Below are 19,629 nucleotides of genomic sequence, written 5' to 3' on the forward strand. Positions count from 1 at the left end.
TCAAACCCCAGTTGTATATTTTGCACCATTTATCCAACATACCAGTGAGCAAGTCTCAGTAAGAATGGTGTATTCTCAAAGCAATGAGGCATAGGGAAGTAGGGAAACAATTCCTCATCCTGGACATGTGGTTTAGAGCTGAGCCCCAGGGAGAGAGAGTTGCAAGTAGAAGATGAAGGAACACTGGTCTTTAAGAATTTGTTAATGGAGCAAAGATTAGGGACAAAATAATTCCTCCAAATTCTATTTGGAACACAAATAGACATCACAAAAACTTCAGGCAGAGGGCAGTTTGTAATTTATGACTTCTGCAGATTTGGATGCAATATGCCCAAAACAACTGGAGAAAGGCATGGCTTCTTCCAGAGACACTATTATGTTCTGTACCAAAGTGCTGACATTGCTGTTTCTTTCTTTCTGTCTCTCTCTCTGGCCAGGGTATGGTGAGGAGAATGGAAGTGCTAAGGAGGACTACTGATGAACTCTCATCAGACTTTCCTAATTGGAGACTAGCAAGAAATAATTGGAGACTAGCAAGAAATGGTTTATAAGCAAAGGTTATAAAAAGATTAAAAAATTTTGGATATGCATGTTAATGTTAGGACATTTATATACATGTGCCTAGAGACTTGAAAGAACTGATGTTATATTCAAATGTAATTTTAAAATTTCTACATAGAATTTCATTTTTAGATGCCTCATCATTCATTTCTTTTTGTTGAGCTTTTTAGTTGTTTTCAGTTCTTTGAATTTTGATTTGAAAAATATCTTTGAACATGTTGGAAAATTGCACCCTGAAAGATTTTTGACAATATATACCCAACTGTTAGATTAAACCATATGAAATATTAATTGACATTTTAAACTATTAAAAACTGGCAATTACATATGGTTCAATCTAAAATCATGTGTTAAAATGCCATGTTTACTACAACTTAGCAATCTCTGCCGATTTTAATGGAAAAAAGTTATATCTCATCACTTTAATTTTTATTTGATTACTTTTATGATTCTTTTATTCAGGAATCTGGATTGTGTGCTTACCATGTGCAAAACAGTATGATAGGCATAAGAATACAATAAAGACTAAGAACAGAGGGAACTTGTCTTTATGATGCTTATAAGTTTATTAGAGGAAATTATTAATCAAGTATTCTTAATTTAATATATAAAAATGCTATGTCTAACATGTGCTAAGAGAATCTACAAAGTGACATTTAATTTAAATTGGGAGGCTTATGGGACGTTTCCCTGTGAAATGAGATTCAAGCTGTTATCTAAATGAGGAGTATGTTCAACTAATGAGGAATGGGCAGAAGGGAATTTGAGACAGAAGGAAAACTGTGTTTAAGGGCTTTGTGGCAAAAAGATAGCATCACACATTCAGGGACTTGAAAGAGGATCAGAGTGGCTAGAACAAAGATTAGGAAGTTGAGGTATAGTATGAGTTGAAGTTGCACAGGTCAAGGAACCAGGCTATCCAAGGTATTATTATCTGGATTAAGAATATTCTTCTTCTCATAACAGCAATGGGAAAACATTGTAGCATTAAGTAGGAGTGCAGAAACATTTTCTTATATATACTAAGGTGGATTAAGATTGGATGTGGGGAGACCAATTAAGAGGTGTTTTTAGTAGTCCAAGAAAGATATGATAGTAGCTTGGACTAGGGAAGTGGGGGTAGAGTCAGAAAGAAGGTAATAGATTGGGAGCTATTTGAACAACTGAATGGATGCTTGTACTGTTTATTGAAATGGGGAACACTGGAAGAGGAAGAGGTTTGGAGGTAAGATAATGGGTTTGGAGGAGTTTGAGGAGCTTTTCAGACCCCAAGTGGAAATGTCAGGTACACGAGCAGAGCTCAAAGATGGTTTAGAGGATTTTAAGCTGGTGATCCATTTACTTTTTGAGTTTTAAAACATATGTATGTATTATTTCTATCTTATATGTACTTACTGTAATTTAAACAATTAAAGTAAAAATGTTATAGAGTAAGATAAACATCTATATCTTCATAACATATAATGTCCAAGATTTATAATTTGTTCAATAAATTTTAGTAACACTGTATGGTAAATTTAAAATGACATGATAATGTGGCACTATTTTAGTAATTTAAAAATATATCTTTATTTATGCATGTACATAATGTACTATGTGAGATATACATATCACAAAAAATGAGGGGAGAGTTGAAATGTGAACATGAAGATCATAGATAGGCTATATTTGGGGTGTAGGACAATTACAGGTAAATTTAACTTTCTAATATTTCTATTTTTAATTGTTTTCACTGTGCATGTATGATCCTTATAATGCATGAGGGGAAAATAAGTTTCAATAAGAGACTGGTATAGAGGATGGATCAGGATCAGAGACTGGGGACTGGAATGAGAATGATTTGTAGAGCTTTTGCCATATGTTACAACTTTGAATTATCTGATTCTCAAGCTATATCCAAAGTTCAGGTGGAAAAAAATACTTTTGGAGGAAATACATTTTATCCTTTTTTGTAGTTTTTTCAATGCAACAAACCAGACCATCTGGAAACTGTGCTCAGATAGAGGTTTTACCCTGAGAATATCATTCACTGAGTTCTGCTTTGGCATATGTCTTTGGCCTACTCAGAGGAATGCTAAGCAAACACCTATGGGAAATCTTCTTTTGCATTTATGACACTGTGGTTGAGGACACTGTCCTCTTAATTACCCATACAAAGAATTTCTTGAAACTCAAATGTCAGAAATTCCTAAGCCCTTAAGGAATGTGTATATATTGTTTATATGGACAGTGTAAACAAATTTACTGATTTTATTTCCTTTTTTGTTTGTTCACTAAGAGGCTCAGAGACATATTTGAAGCTTAACTTTCATAAATGATTGGGACTTTTTGACCTGAATGTCCATGTTATAACTTCACTCCCATCTTGTTTCTATTTTCTCCCTTTCTATTTTTTCTAGTTTTAATTTTTCATTCATTTATATTTGTCTACTTTATTGTATGGATTGTTATGTGTCTTCTATAATTCAAAAGAAAACCAATTAGATAATAGAAAAAATGGAAACTGTTCATTCAAAAGTGAAAAATGAAGCTGTGGGTTTGAATGAGATCACTTAGAAATAGAGAATAAAGTAAGGACAAAATCAGGTCCAGGATTTGGTATTGTGGAACCTATGCATTTAATTACTACATAGAGGCAGAGAATTAGAAATAATTCTAATTATTGAGAATTAATAATGCCATGGAAGAGAGGCTGAGTGGGTAGGAGGTGATCAGGACAGTTGGAAGCCAAGAGGCAATAGCCACCTGTGAGGAATACTACTAAAAGGTCAAGGAAGTCGAGGATTAAAATGCTCACTGGATTTCTCAATATGGCTCTTTGGGTAGAGTGTTGGGAAAAGAGTTCAGATTTGAATGTCTTGAGAAGCAAATAACAGGTGAAAAATGGAGATACAGAATATAAGCAATCCATAATTTAATGTTTGTTAGACACTTTTATTTCTTCTTTTGTGAATTGTTTGTTACTTTTGTTCTTTTTATATTAGAGATATATATTTTTATTAGTGTGTAAGAATATGTTATATATTCAGCATTTTTATACTGTGTCTGTTAAATATGATATAAACTCCTTTTTCTCCCAGTGTTGTTAATGTAACATTGATATCAACTGGAGTTCTGCTAGTTATCTAAGAGACACTTCTGATTTCACCTTACTTTGTGATAATTTTATGTTTCATTCATTCAATTAATACACATTTATTGCTTTCATTATGTACTCAGGATTAATTTTATAAGAATTTTCACTTGAATTTGAATTTGTTTGATAGTTTTAATCGAACTTTCACAGCACACTACAGCAGTAATTTTAGTGACTGCAAATGGGATATTTTAAAATCCTTGAATAATAACTACAAATTGTAAAAGGAGCTAAAGATTCATAAAAAAATTTTCTAAAAGTAATCTTTTCCAAAGCATAGTTTTAGTTACTGTTTTGCAAAGAATGCAAATGTAAACCAGTTTATCTTGGGCTAAGCTCATGCCGTTTATCATCTGGGCTAAATAATGAGTCAAGTCTTATTGTAATAAAGAATGTAACTGCATGGGCAGTGGCTCTCCCTAAAGTAGAGAGGAATGAGGAGATTGGCTCAGGCACTAGAATTAAAGACTGATAAAGATGTTTTTTAAAAAAATTTACCGAAGTATTTATAACCATAATATTTAAAGCAATGGTAAAATTTACCACAATACATTTAGATAATTTGTTACCACATTCAGGCCTTATGATTTTTTATGACTATATATTTTTATCTGTCCATAATAAGCTTCAAAAGAAATAGAGGTTCTATGAATACTTTGCATAACAGCTTTATGAGAAGCAAATTTTTTAAAGTATAGCATATAAGATAACTTTTTATCTATTTGGCTAAAAATATAACTTACTTCAGTTAGATTAAATATTTATTTTACAAATTATTTATGTCAGGTGTCCCTGGGTTTGAAGAATATAAAGTATTTTTTGCTGTGTTTGTTAATGCTTTTGAATTATTAAATAAAACATATTAAATTACTTCCTTAAGGTTTCCAGGTAAAAAACAGTGACTGTCACTTAAAAAATTCTTTAAATATTTTAATCAATACTGGACCCTATGCCCTGAAATTGTCCCTTACCATATGTTAATAAACCTTCCTAGAGTTTCTAACTTAACTTCAAAAATGTGCTTAGAAAATGGAAGAAAATATTTTCTATTTTCTAATATCCCTGTATGTCAAGTGGGATATGCCATACATTTTTAAAAAGATAATATTTCATTATAAACTGTTCTATTAATTTTCTAACACCTGCATTCTCAATTAAAACATAGGTAATATATATGTAGGATGTGTTATATATAAAGTAGAGCAAGATTAGAGGCAATTTCACTTGTTCTCCAACTTGGGGTTAATTTTATTTCTTTTTGTACTCACCTCTGTCCCTACAAATATGAAGGGGTGAGATACTTGTGGAAAATCAGAGATAAAGGGGAAAGGAAGATTGGCAGTTTCAGAGGCTTTTTTTTTTTTTTTCCTATACGCGGGCCTCTCACTGTTGTGGCCTCTCCTGTTGCAGAGCACTGGCTCCGGACGCGCAGGCTCAGCGGCCATGGCTCACGGGTCTAGCCGCTCTGCGGTATGTGGGATCTTCCCGGACCGGGACACAAACTCGTATCCCTTGCATCGGCAGGCGGACTCTCAACCACTGCGCCACCAGGGAAGCCCTCAGAGGCTTTTAAAATGTGGTTTTATGCTTACTTATCCTAGTTAGTGGCAACTAACCATTGCTCCTTCAATTTAACCCCCTGGGCGTGGCATTTGAAAATTGTTTCTAAAGCTTTATGTCATCAAGACCTCTATGATCACTATTTCAAAATAGTAAACACAGAGGATGGACTTACGGAAAAAAAAAGTCGTTTTTTCTTATTTTTTCTCATAATGGTGGCTTAATGTAAGAATTAATATTAAGCCTCATTTTACTTTGAACAAGTTCGTTAATATAGAAAAAAAGTGTTTTTTTTTAATTTTCACAGATGAGGACATTGTTACTTGAAGTTAAAGTGACTTCAACCCCCTCCCCCGGCCTCCATGCATCCCCCTTGCAAGCTGCCAATCATAAAATGAAGACTAAAATCAACTGGTGTGTTTCTTTTTTAGCATAACATTGAATTAAAATGTAACTATCAGTGACAGGTAGAGGTTTACCATTGTGTTAACACAGTATGCATAGTCCATAATGTTCAATATGAGAAAGAAAAAAAACACACAGAAATTTCATAAACTGGAACCCGAGGACAACTGTTGGAGGTCTCTCCAGCTTCTTAAAATTGCTTGAGAATCTCAGAATCCCCACTGTAGATGGGGGGACATTCTAAAAGATTATCTTCAACAGTTATAAAGCGGTGTGCCTCATTTCTTCTTCTTCTTCTTTTTTTTTTTTTTTTGCGGTATGCGGGCCTCTCACTGTTGTGGCCTCTCCTGTTGCGGAGCACAGGTTCCGGACGCTCAGGCTCAGCGGCCGTGGCTCACGGGCCCAGCCACTCCGCGGCATGCGGGATCTTCCCGGACCGGGGCACGAACTCGTGTCCCCTACATCAGCAGGCGGACTCTCAACCACTGCGCCACCAGGGAAGCCCGGTGTGCCTCATTTCTTAACCACTTATTCTTTGGGCTTTTTGTTGCCCATCATCTGAATGATTTGGATGCCATCTTCCAGACACAGGGTTTACCCATCTCATGGCCTTCACAGATTACTGAAAGTGAAATCTACCTGAAACACTGTGGAAACTGCTAGCTGACGGCAATCATTTGGAGGGAGCTTATTGCCTCTGATGGATCCTCCATAACTGGGAGACCAAACCAGTGTTGGCCTTGGGGCAAGGATGGGTAAGGGGATGGACCAGCAAACCAGAGGGAGGAGAAGGGTAACTTATCATTCATTTCTCTGACAGAATAACGACTGACAGAAGGAAAGCCAAAAAGTACATTTTACAGATAACATAATTTTTGTGGCAATTGCTTGAAGCCATCTGAGAAAATGTGCGAGTACTAAGCGTTTCTAGCTGAGTTTGTCCTACTTTGAATGACAGATTTTCCCCATCTCTCTCATTCACCTTCTTCAGTCCTTCTAGATGCCCTTAATGGGGATCAGGGGGATTAGGGTGGGAGTGGGGAGGCCATAGAAGCAGAAACCAATTCAGCCATTAGAAGACTACAAATGGGTTAGTGACCTCCTCTCTTCAAGAACTTTTAACTGGTCCCTTTCCTTTTATCAAACCCATTTTGTCACCATTTCCTTTGTAACCTTATCCCACCGCCCAGCTCCTCTCTCCCTCCCCCTCTTCCTCCCTCCCGGTCTTCTCCTCACCTCTCCACTGCAATGGCCGTCATAGAGTAGATGCTGGCGAACACTGCTGTGATAGGAAAGAAGTTCTGGAAGCGACAGTAGTTGGCTCCGAAGTACCACTCGCTGTGAAGCGCATAGATGAAGTTGACCAAGGTGTTGAAGGCGGCCATGGAGGCGTCGGAGAAAGCCAAGTTCACGAGGAAGTAGTTGGTGACGGTCCGCATGCGCTTGTGGGCCAGGATGATCCAGATGACGATGAGATTCCCGAAGACCGCCACGGCCACCACCACGCCGTACGCTAGGGACCAGAGCGCAATGCGCCAAGACGGTTGCACGAACTGGTTGGTGAGGTTGGCCCGGAACTGCGAAGGCGCCGCGGAGGCCGCGGCCAGTCCCAGCGTGGAGGAGGAAGCGGAAAGATTGCCGGCTTGGGCTAGCAGTTGCAGCCACTCGGGGTCAGCCTCTCCCGCGGCTGCCCCAGCCTCGAGCGCGGCACTCGGGTTCCCGGCGTCCGCACCCGCTGTTCCCCCTTCCGTCCAGTTCGCGGCTACGGGGAGCGAGGCCATAGCGATGGGTCGGCAACCCGGTTCCCCTCGCTCAACCACTGCCCGCCCGGGCAGTCTCCCTCGAAGTTCTTCTCTGCTTCCCGGTAGCTTTGCTGCTCAGTGGACCTCAGCCCCGCCCGAAAGCGGGGTAGAAAGGTACCCACAGCCCTTTCTGGTTAAGGGATGCTTTGAACCTGCAGGTGATGGGAAGAAGGGAGGCACTTTCCCCGAGGAGTCTGCGAACCTAGCAGGCAGGCAGGATGAGACAGTCGGAAAAAGAGATGCTAAGGGCTGTCGCCCGCGGAGAACTCCGGGGTCGCCCCTGCGCGAGTTCCCGGGCACCGGCTGGAGCGCTGAGGATCGGGGGCTGCTGCGAGCTTTATAGTTTGTTATAGTGCCCTGCTTCCGTGACGTTGTGCGGAACTGACGAGCCCCTTCTTGGAATAAGATTGCCCTCCTTTCCTCCACCCCCGCCCTTTGGGTTTCATTCATTCGCTACTCGGCGGGTTGATACACTGAAGGAAGGGCTGCACTTTCTCATACGTAAAATCATTACAAGATTGTTTTTCGTCTTTTAACTTCAAGATAGTTTGCTGAGGTCCCTGCTTTCAGACATTTACTGTGGACTATTCTTTTCTAAACCAGTTTAACCATTCACCCGTAAAGCAAAGGCACGGTCCCCGGAGATTTTTCAGCTAGGGCTAGAGCATGTGTGGGTGCAGCCTACTGCGGACTGTGGGCACCGAGAGCCGCGCGCTTTGTTAGGTGCCACTGGTTTTTGGAATTTCACTCAACTTTCTGCTCGTGTGTTTCTATTCTCCCTTCTCAGATCCCGTTTCTTCTCGTTCCCCCTTCCCAAATCCACCCATTTCCCCTCTTCTTCTAATCTCTATCACCAGAAATCCGACCCCTCCTCTCCCCCAGGCAGAGAGAGACTATGGTTTTTCCTGGAGGATTCTGCTCAGGTTGGAATGCCATAAAACAATGAGGGTAAATCAGAGATTCCAAGATGTAGATTTTCTTGAAACACAAGGACAAGACTTGAATTTCTTCATTGCTCTGGGATGAAAGTATCCTGTAAGCAATCTAAATACATACACATGGCTGTACGGCTTTGGACATTTGGAGCCTTAGTTTTCAGGGCCTGACCATGAGGACACACTGATGAGGATGCAAGGATAACCTTAATTTCCTGGGCAGACAGGCAGGCCTGACTTCTGAGCTTTGGGTGAGAGCAGGTGAGCTGGAGTGTTCTGTGGAGTGCAAGCTGGAGCCTGTGCTTAGGTGGATCTCACAGACAATTTATCAAGATGTTCTGGGGGGCTTCCCTGGTGGCACAGTGGTTGAGAGTCTGCCTGCCGAGGGAGGGGACACGAATTCGTGCCCCGGTCTGGGAAGATCCCACATGCCACGGAGCGGCTGGGCCTGTGAGCCATGGCCGCTGAGCCTGCGTGTCCGGAGCCTGTGCTCCGCATCCGGAGAGGCCACAACAATGAGAGGCCCGCGTACCACAAAAAAAAAAAAAAAGATGTTCTGGGGCCAGACTGTCTTTTATTAGTCTCTTGAGGGGCAGGTGAGAAGAGATTTAGGGTTACACATATTTTAGCAATCCCCCCAAAACACTTGAACTCTTCCCCCCCACACTTGAACTCTTTGAGCTTTGATTTCCTCACTTGAAAATGAAGATTTTTTTAAAAATCTAATTTTCAGGGTAATGATGGGAATGAGTAGTTTCAACAGCCTTTCAACAATACCAGACAGGAGGGAGACCTCAATAAATGTTAGTGCCCTTCTCTCTTGTTACAATGTGCATTTCATCTAAACATTTTCAGGTAAGATGTATTGGAGAGCAAGTTTTATTTGCTTCAAGAGAAAGTAGCTTGTGATTTCTGAACACTGTATTCTTTAGTTTCCCAGTTAAGTACCTATTCTTTAAAAACCCGGATTATTGCATAAGTGGACTTAGGGTGATTGGTAATGAATAATAGTTTCCTTCTTATAGTTCTTATGACAAAAAGGTGGTGTACATAAGTAAGTTTGAGGCAACCTGATAATAATTCTGTGGAGACAACCCTACTTCAAAATAAATGCATGCTGAAAATGATAATTATCAAAGGTTATTATTTGCTATTTCTTCCCAGAAAGACCTGCAAAAACATGTGATAAATCATAAGTTAACAGACTCCACACTTCCTGCTTATTAATTCTAAATTAAATCATTTTCTTTTGAAAGGCAAATTACTTCTTTCTGTTAATTCACCATCTTGGGGAATTACTTGAGTTACAAGTGAAAGCCTCTTTCTTCCCTAATGAAATCAATGGATAATTGTTAAAAAAAATTCCTTTGTATGAAACACACCATTTATCAAGATTAGGAAATGGGTCATGATGTGGTTTGGTTATTATGCATATTTTGATCAAATATTTACAGTTGTAAACTTAGTGGTGTGGAAATCTATTCAGTTTACACTGCTGTTTTACTTATCCATACAGAGCATTATAAGTTGTGATTTTGTCCTCATTGGACTTAAACATGAGTAGAAGATATGACAAAAATTGATTGGTGATAGAATTAGAAGAAGTTACAATGAAAGGCGTTTAAAGAGTTGATTTCTTTCAGAGGAAGAGAGGGATCCAGCTCATGGCTTTCCTTTTAGATCTGCCTTACGTAGAGAGACTTTCCCTGTGTCCCAGTAGAGTAGTTACTGTTCATGCGTTGCTTCAGTCATTCCTTCAATGTGTATTGAGTGTACTTCCTTCCAAATCTGTACCAAATACTAGGGATGTAGCAATGAGACAACCAGATACAAACCCTGTCCTCATGGAGCCTGTAGTCCAGTAGTGTTTTTGACATTAAAGCAAGTGTTAAGGGTAGTAGAATAGGAAGATGCAGAGAAAAATGGGAGTACGTAACTAAGTAGGAGGATGTGTGTCTACTGGATTCTGTTAACTTCGCTTAAAACATAAAATGAAGTGCCAGAAAGAAAGATAGACTCAGCAGAAACTTATGCCTTGAAAAACGGGAAGGTTTAGGAGATAATGGTTAAGGAGGAAGTTTCCCAACTAAGAGAATTTGGCGAATAATCTGGCCATAGTAGCTCCAGGATCTGAATCTTGCTCTTATCTGAGCCTACTCTTCTTTTTTCCTAATTCTTTCTCATCCTCTTTCACTTACCGTAAGAACTCCAAAAGCCTTAGCCTTGGACCACTGAGGAAAGGAGCAGGGAGGCTGAGAAAATGTTAACCCACTAGAAGGTAACTTAGAGAGAATCCTGTACTCCCACATTTAAAACCTGGGAGTGTGTGTGAGTATGCACCTATGCAAATGTGTGAGGATCTGGAAAATAAGCCAAGCATGGTATCCTAGGAGACATTAATAGGTTTTAGATAATAGTGTGTAAATCTTGGTTTGACTGAATAATTGTAATACAAATTATGATCATTTATGTGAGTGCTTGCAGTTTATTCCTAATGACCAAGAAATGTTTGCCTATTTTATTATGCGTAATAGATTACATTTCTTCCAAATGTTATTTACTCTCCATATTTTTGCTTAGAATGCATACTGGTGATGTGCCCCAGTAATTTACTACAATTTACATTAATAGATTGGATGCTGGTCATATATTAATTATTTTTTCCTCTTTTACAACTCAAGGAAACGATCTGGCATATTTCATGCTTGTATTTTTATTTTAACAGGCCTCCTAAAAATAAACATATCAGGGTAGAATTTCAGGTAGTGTTGCTGGCTAGTGAAAGAGTTATTTTCAGAAAGAAAAAGTCAAATTTCCAGATTTCTGTCTCTGACAATAATCTTCCATGTGACAGTTCTCCCACACTTTTAGCTTCAGTATGTTCATTGTTTCCCACTATGTTGAGAGATTTTTTTCTTTTTACCAATGTTAGATCCTGATAGTCCACTCTTTGCTGCTTGCTTTATTTTTTACCTTTATTATTTCATCGTACCTGCTTTGCAGTTACACTGGGTCATTTCCTAGTGAGTTATGGACTCCAACAATCAGGCTGCTGAGTATTGCTGACAATCAACAATCGATCATCTCCACTTAATTGTGTAGACAGCTACTTAGCAATTCTCGCTGTCTACCAGACCCTCTTTCCATATGGGCCTGTGATCGGTTCTCAGCTGTTCTGCAATTCTCTTTCTTCTCCATCTTCCTCTCTATGCTCAGCAAATGATGTTATTTACAGTTTATCTGATAAAAGTAAGACCACCAGCCAAGAACTTCACATTTCTGTGCATTTCATCCATCTTTCAGTCATTTATTATTATCTCTGTGAAAGATCCTTGCTGGGTACAGTAATATCGGTTGTAGGCTTTTCCCTTTCATCACTTTAAATATCCTGCCACTCCCTTCTGGCTTGCAGAGTTTCTGCTGAAAGATCAGCTGTTAACCTTATGGGGATTCCCTTGTATGTTATTTGTTGCTTTTCCCTTGCTGCTTTTAATAGTTTTTCTTTGTATTTAATTTTTAATCGTTTGAATAATGTGTGTCTTGGCATGTTTCTCCTTCAATTTATCCTGTATGGGACTCTGCGCTTCCTGAACTTGATTGACTATTTCCTTTTCCATATTAGAGAAGTTTCCAACTGTAATCTCTTCATATATTTTCTCAGACCCTTTCTTTTTCTCTTCTTCTTCTGAGACCCCTATAATTCGAATGTTGGTGCATTTAATGTTGTCCCAGTGGTCTCTGAGACAGTTTTCAATTCTTTTCAATCCTTTTTCTTTATTCTGCTCTGCGGTAGTTATTGCCACTATTTCATCTTCCAGGTCACTTATCCTTTCTTCTGCCTCTGTTATTCTGCTATTGATTCCTTCTAGAGAATTTTTACTTTCATTTATTGTGGTGTTCATCGTTGTTTGTTTGCTCTCTAGTTCTTCTAGGTCCTTGTTAAATGTTTCCTGTATTTTCTCCATTCTATTTTCAGGATTTTGGATCATCTTTACTATTATTACTCTGAATTCTTTTTCAGGTAGGCTGCCTATTTCCTCTTCATTTGTTTGGTCTGGTGGGATTTTATCTTGCTCCTTCATCTGCTGTGTGTTTCTCTGTCTTCTCATTTTGCTTAACTTACTGTGTTTGGGGTCTCCTTTTCATAGGCTGCAGGTTCGTATTTCCCATTGTTTTTGGTGTCTGCCCCCAGTGGGTATGGTTGGTTCATTGGTTGTGTAGGCTTCCTGGTGGAGGGGACTGGTGCCTGTGTTCTGGTGGATGAGGCTGGATCTTGTTTTTCTGGTGGACAGGACCAAGTCCGGTAGTGTGTTTTGGGGTGTCTGTGAACTTATTATGATTTTAGGCTGCTTCTCTGTTAATGGGTGGGTTTCTGTTCCTGTCTTGCTAGTTGTTTGCCATGGGGTTTCCAGCACTGGAGCTTGCTGGTCGTTGAGTGGAGCTGGGTCTTAGCATTGAGACAGAGATCTCTGGGAGAGCTCTCAGCAATTGACATTATGAGGGGCCCGGAGGTCTCTGGTGGACCAATGTCCTCAACTCGGCTTTCCCACCTCAGAGTCTCAGGCCTGACCCCTGCCCGGAGCAGCAAGACCCTGTTAGCCACATGGCTCAGAAGAGAAGGGGGGGGGGGGAAGGAAGAATGAAAAAAATTAAAATAAAATAAAATTATTAAAATAAAAAATTGAAAATATTATTAATTTTAAAAAGAGTAATAGAAAAAGGAGAGAGCATCCAAACCAATAAACAAATCCACCAATGATAACAAGCACTGAAAAGTATACTAAAAAAAATGGAGAGACAGAACCCTAAGACAAATGGTAAAAGCTAACTATACAGAAAACGTCACTCAAAGAAGCATACATATACACTCACAAAAAGAGAAAAAGGAAGAAAAAATATATATATAAAGAAAGGAAGGGAGCAGGCAAATCAATAAACAAATCTACCAGTGAGAATAAGCTCTAAATACTAAACTAATATAAACATAAAGCCAGGAACAAATTAGATGCAGAAAATAAACCCCAAGTGTACAGATGCTCCCAAAGTCCACCGCCTCAATTTTGGGATGATTAGTTGTCTGCTCAGGTATTCCACAGATGCGGGTTACATCGAGTTGATTGTGGAGATTTAATCCGCTGCTCCTGAGAGAAATTTCCCTTTCTCTTTGTTCGCACAGCTCCTGGGTTTCAGCTTTAGATTTGGCCCCGCCTCTGCGTGTAGGTCACTTGGGGGCGTCTGTTCTTCGCTCAGACAGCATGGGGTTAAAGGAGCAGCTGGTTCGGGGGCTCTGGCTCACTCAGGCGGCGGGGGGGGGGGGGGGGGGGGAGGGGGCGGGGGACGGAGGGATATGGAATTCAGGGCGAGCCTGCGGCTGCAGAGAACGACGTGACGTTGCAACAGCCTGAGGCACTCCGTGTGTTCTCCCGGGGAAGTTATCCCTGGATCCTGGGACCCTGGCAGTGGCGGGCTGCGCAGGCTCCTGGGAGGTGAGGTGTGGATAGTGACCTGTGCTTGCACACAGGCTTCTTTGTGGCTGCAGCAGCAGCCTTAGCGTCCCATGCCTGTCTCTGCTGTCCACGCTGATAGCCACGGCTCGCGCCCATTTCTGGAGCTCATTTAGTCAGTGTTCTTGAGTCCCCTCTCCTCGCATCCCCGAAACAATGGTCTCTTGACTCGTAGGCAGTTCCAAACTTTTTCCCGGACTCCCTCCCGGCTAGCTGTGGCGCACTGGCCCCCTTCAGGCTGTGTTCACTCAGCCAACCCCAGTCCTCTCCCTGGGGTCTGATCTCTGAAGCCTAAATCTCAGTTCCCAGCCACCCTCTGACCCTGGCGCATGAGCAGACAAGCCTCTCAGGCTGGTGAGTGTTGGTCAGCGCTGATCCTCTGTGCAGGAATCTCTCCGCTTTGCCCTCTGCACCCCTGTTGCTGCGCTCTCCTCCATGGCTCCAAAGTTTCCCCCACCCACGCCACCCCCCCTGTCTCCGCCAGTGAAGGGTTTTCCTAGTGTGTGGAAACTTTTCCTCCTTCACAGCTCCCTCCAAGAGGTGCGGGTCCTGTCCCTATTCTTTTATCTCTGTTTTTCCTTTTTTCTTTTACCCTACCCAGGTACGTGGAGAGTTTCTTCCCTTTTGGGAAGTCTGAGGTCTTCTGCCAGTGTTCAGTAGGTGTTCTGTAGGAATTGTTCCACATGTTAGATGTATTTTTTCATGTATTTGTGGGGAGGAAGGTGATCTCCACATCTTACTCCTCCGCCATCTTGAAGGTCCCTCTCATATTTTTCTTCCTTTCCATATTGTATTCTTTGGCAGTTCTCACTATGTGCAGCCCATAATTATGAATTGGAGTTATGCTTCACCTCCTTGAGGGCAGAGTAGCTACATAAATTATTTGGAATTCTTCTCCATGGGGTATTTTTCTTATCACCCATGTATTTATTTATTAAATTATTTATTTATATCAGTATTGAGTCATGGATATTTATTTTATACTTTGGGTTATAATTTAGTACCACTTCATCTTTATTTTTTGCTCAAATTATTCCAGCTTTGGCCATTGAGCTCTTTTAGTTGGCTTCTCTGTCCCTTTGAATTACCATTGTTGTGTTATTATTATTATTTTTCAGCGTTTTCTTACTTTCTGGCACTATAAGATGGTCTAGCGTCATCAGGTATATTTCCTGCCCCACCTTAAGAATCAGACATTTATCTGAGGAGCCCTGTTTCTTTTGATTGGAGAATGGTATTAGAAACTAAAATCTGGGCTCTGAATGTGTTTATTGCTACTGGGCTATTCTTGCTTCTAGACCCTCTTAGAGGCTAGAGGAAGCAAGTATATGTGTAAATACTAGCCTTTGTATATACCCACTTCGACAAATATTTCTATGTGTATCCATCTTTCTCCCTATTAGTCTAAATATGTATTAGTATTAATGTCTCTAACTCTAATCTAGTACTGCATGGATCTTTCTAGCCTTCTCTTTGCTTGTCTATAATGTTCCATTCCAACTGTGATAAACCTGGAATTCACCATCAGACATTAATTTACTTAATTGTTCAATTCCATTATATTTGTATAGTGATTTCAGAATTGTTAACTTGTCTGTGAGAAAACAATTAGAGTACAGGTGCTATGTGTACTTTCTTTTACCTTTAAACAATTTCCAGTCATTTCCAAAGTTGCTTAGCTCAGAGCTTTCTCTTCCACCCTCATGAATGAGGTTATTTAATACATTTTTTAATACAGTTAGATTCTTTTGTCACAGTCTGCATTCCATTGTGGGATTCTCCCAAACTTGTAAATGATTTTAAAATTTAATTTGCATACATTAAGATTTATTCTGTGGTTGTACATAATCATGGGTTTAGACAAATGCAAAGAGTAACGTTATCCAGTATTACGTATAATAGCTTAACCACTCTAAATATCCTTCTTCCACAAAACCCTGAAAACCACTGCAACCACTGATCTGTTTATCAAATTGGTAGTTTACCTTTTCCAGAATATCATAAAAATGAAATCCCATGGCACTTTCAGGCTGAATTCCTTCACTTAGCAACATACATTTAAATTCATCCATGTTTTTGTGAGGCATGATATATTCACTTATTCCTTTTTATCATTGAATAATATTCCATTGTGTGGATGTCTCACAGTTTGTTTATCCATTTTCCTGTGGATGGACATCTTGATTTCTTCCAGTATTTGGTGATTATGAGTAAAGCTGCTATAAACATTTATGTTCTGGCTTTCATGTGGATATGAGTTTTCAAATCAGTTGTGGAAGTACCTAGGATTGCCATTGCTGGATCATGGTAAGAGTATGTTTAGCATTGTAAAAAATTCCCAAACTGTCTCTCAAAATGGCTGTACCATTTCACATTCCCACCAGCAAGGAATGAAAGTTCTTATTGCTCTGCATCCTTGCCAACTATTTTTAGCTTTTCGTATTGTAGTTATTCTAACATACATGTAATGCTTTATTTTTGGCGGGGGGGATCTGGAATCTGAGTAGCTAAGTCACGTGGTTGCTGCATGCCTGTGTGACTGATCTCCAAAAAGAACTCAAGACATCAAGGCTTGAATGAGATTCCCTTGTTGGCATCACTCCTCATGTGTTCTCACATATTTCTGGGAGAATTAAGTGCAGCCCTGCATGAATCCCTGGGGGAGGACACCTGGAAGCATGTGCCTCTTTTCTTCAGGGCTTTGCTCCATGTATCTTTTCATTTGCTGATTTTTATCTGTATTCTTTCACTGTAATAAACTTATTGTGGGTATAACAGCTTTTCCTGAGTCCTGAGAGTCCTTCTAGGGAACCATGGAGCTTGAGGGTCGTCATGAGGACTCTTTCACAAGCCCTTAGCATTAATCGTAATATTTTGATTTCTTTTCTGATAACTTCAACATATGTGTAATATTTGAGTCTAGTTCAGATGATTGTGTTGTCTTTTCTGATTGTATGTCTTCACCTTTTTGCATGCCTTATGATTTTTTGTTGAGAGCTGTACATGTTGTATTGAGTAATAGGAAATAAAATAAATAGGCCTTTAGTGTGAGGATTTATGCTCATCTGTCTTGTAGTCGGACTGTGTTTAATGTTTGTTGTAGCTATAGGTACCACAGTCTTCAAATTCCTCTAATGTCCTCATTTTTGTCTTCTCTCCTGTCCTAGAGGCTTCTCTATGTATTGTTCCTTAGAGAGAGTCAGCTTTGCAGCTCTTTCAGTTGTAATTACTATTATTATAGTGGAGCCCTTTTACAGGGATGGTAAGGTGTCGGGGAGGGAAAACTTTCTATAATCCTTTGATTATTTCTCAGTCTTTTAGTGGGACTTTGCCTCCAGCTGTGGTCTTCACAGTGTTCTTGATCCTCTTCCAGTTTATAGTTTCTTTTTTTTTAAACTTTTTCACCTATTCCCTTCCTGTCTAAAGAATTCCTAATTTATATCCTTAAAGCCCTGTCCCCTGTCAATTATAGTTTTTCCCTGTAGTTGAGACAGGAAGGTAGGAAGGGCTGGAGCAGGCAGGATTCCCTTTATTGAGCTGAAATAGGATTTCAGAATTGTGCTTCAAAGTTCTTTCACCTGGAGAGACAGCTTCTGTCTGGAGAAGGTTTGGGGAGTGTTTCACAGTGGTCACTCTTCTCCTCACTCTGACAGAACCACAACAGGATCTTTCCTGTAGCCGCGCAATGAATACCTGGTAGGATTCTTGGAGGGGAAGCCCATGAAAGTGCGAGTTCCTCTAAAACTATAGTCCTACTCTTATGCTAGTCCATCCTCAGTCTCCAACAATTCTTACCATATGTATCTTCAGTGTTATAGCTCTGTATGCTTCTGCTCCAGATAAGCAAATCTTGGTTGTTGTATCTCTCTGTATACACATCTCTTTCCACATTTCAGGGTGGCATTTGCCCTATGACCTCAATTCTCTGATAGGTCTAAACAAAGTTATCAAATTTCTGCTTGTCCAACTATTTCTCATTATAAGGATGGGAGTGAAGACTTCCAAGATCTTTGCATGTCAGAGCTGAAACTTGAAGTCTACTAATAAATTTTTAGAACATCTATTTCATATATTTCTGCCATGCTTTTGTGTACTGTCAAACTAATGATTCTTGCTATGTATTATTTTTAAAGGAATGCATATCTAGCAATATTAAAGTATTTCATAGTGTATTCAATAAACATTGTCATGCTTTAAAATGATTAAGTGAAATTAAAATAGATCATATTTTATACAGGATTATTAAAAATCTAGAAGTGTCTTCTAGAAAGTTTATGTTGAATTGTGTAAACTTGAAATAGAAACAAAAAAGGCACTGTGTGTTTTAGTACTTTGTTATACTTGCAAGGCAGGAAAAGGGATGGACAGGGTTGCTTGGTGAGAAATATAACTAGAGTTTTCAAATGTGGGTAGTCCAAAGGGAGCAAATGCAGTTTTTTTATTTGGATAGCATTTTGACAATACTATGCCAGATGGAAGACTGCAAGATGTAATTGCACACAGTAGCAAGAAGGTTAAGAGCAATGCAGGACTCACCATATAAACAAAAATTGTAATGGTCAAGGGAAAATGATACCAAATCTTGGTGGATAAAGCCCAGCCTGCTGAAGATCCACTGCTCCAAAAACGGTCTATTGAGGGTGCCCACTCTTGCCACTATTATTCAACATAGTTTTGGAAGTCCTAGCCACAGCAATCAGAGAAAAAAAGAAATAAAAGGAATCAAATTGGAAAAGAAGTAAAAGTGTCATTGTTGGCAGATGACATGATACCACACATTGAAAATCCTAAAGATGCCACCAGAAAACTACTAGAACTAATCAATAAATTTAGTAAAGTTGCAGGATACAAAATTTATACACAGAAATCTCTTGCATTCCTATACACTAACAACAGAATATCAGAAAGAGAAATTAGAAAACAATCCCATTCACCACTGCAACAAAAAGAATAAAATACCTAGGAATAAACCTACCTAAGGAGGCAAAAGACCTGTATATGAAAAACTCTAAGACACTGATGAAAGAAATCAAAGATGACACAAATAGATGGAGAGATATACCATGTTCTTGGATTTGAAGAATCAATATTATGAAAATGACTATACTACCCAAAGAAATCTACAGATTCAATGCAATCCCTATCAAATTACCAATGGCACTTTTCACAGAACTAGAACAAAAAATTTTGTAATTTGTATGGAAACACAAAAGACCATGATTAGCCAAAGCAATCTTGAGAAAGAAAAAGAGCTGAAGGAGTCAGGCTCCCTGACCTCAGACTATACGACAAAGCTACAGTAATCAAGACAGTATGGTAGAACTTCCCTGGTGGTGCAGTGGTTAAGAATCCACCTGCCAATGCAGGGAACACATGTTCGATCCCTGGTCTGGGAAGATCCCACATGCCGCAGAGCAACTAAGCCCATGCACCACAACTACTTAAGCCTGCACACCTAGAGCCCATGCTCCACAACAAGAGAAGCCACTGCAATAAGAAGCCCATGCACTTCAACGAAGAGTAGCCCCCACTCACCACAACTAGAGAAAGCCTGTATGCAGCAACAAAGACCCAACGCAGCCAAAAAAGACAGTTGGTACTGGCTCAAAAACAGAAATATAGATCAATGGAACAGGATAGAAAGTCCAGAGGTAAACCTACACATATATGGTCACCTTATCTTTGATAAAGGAGGCAAGAATATACAATGGAGAAAAGACAGCCTC

General features: G+C 39.8%; 1 protein-coding gene across 1 annotated transcript in view; it reads right to left on the bottom strand.

Moving 5' to 3' along the window:
* Window positions 1-7,443, bottom strand: part of TACR3 (tachykinin receptor 3) — a gene marked incomplete at both ends in the record, with an annotated part of 60,909 nt that extends 53,466 nt beyond the window's left edge. The window contains one exon of the mRNA XM_082653141.1: window positions 6,899-7,443. Within this exon, the coding sequence (XP_082509267.1) occupies window positions 6,899-7,443 (545 nt within the window). The remainder of the gene's footprint in view (window positions 1-6,898) is intronic.
* Between the last annotated feature and the right edge of the window lie 12,186 nt (window positions 7,444-19,629).

The sequence above is a fragment of the Grampus griseus genome (genome assembly GCF_964374135.1).
Source record: "Grampus griseus genome assembly, chromosome: 4".
In the NCBI taxonomy this organism is placed as follows: Eukaryota; Metazoa; Chordata; class Mammalia; order Artiodactyla; family Delphinidae; genus Grampus; species Grampus griseus.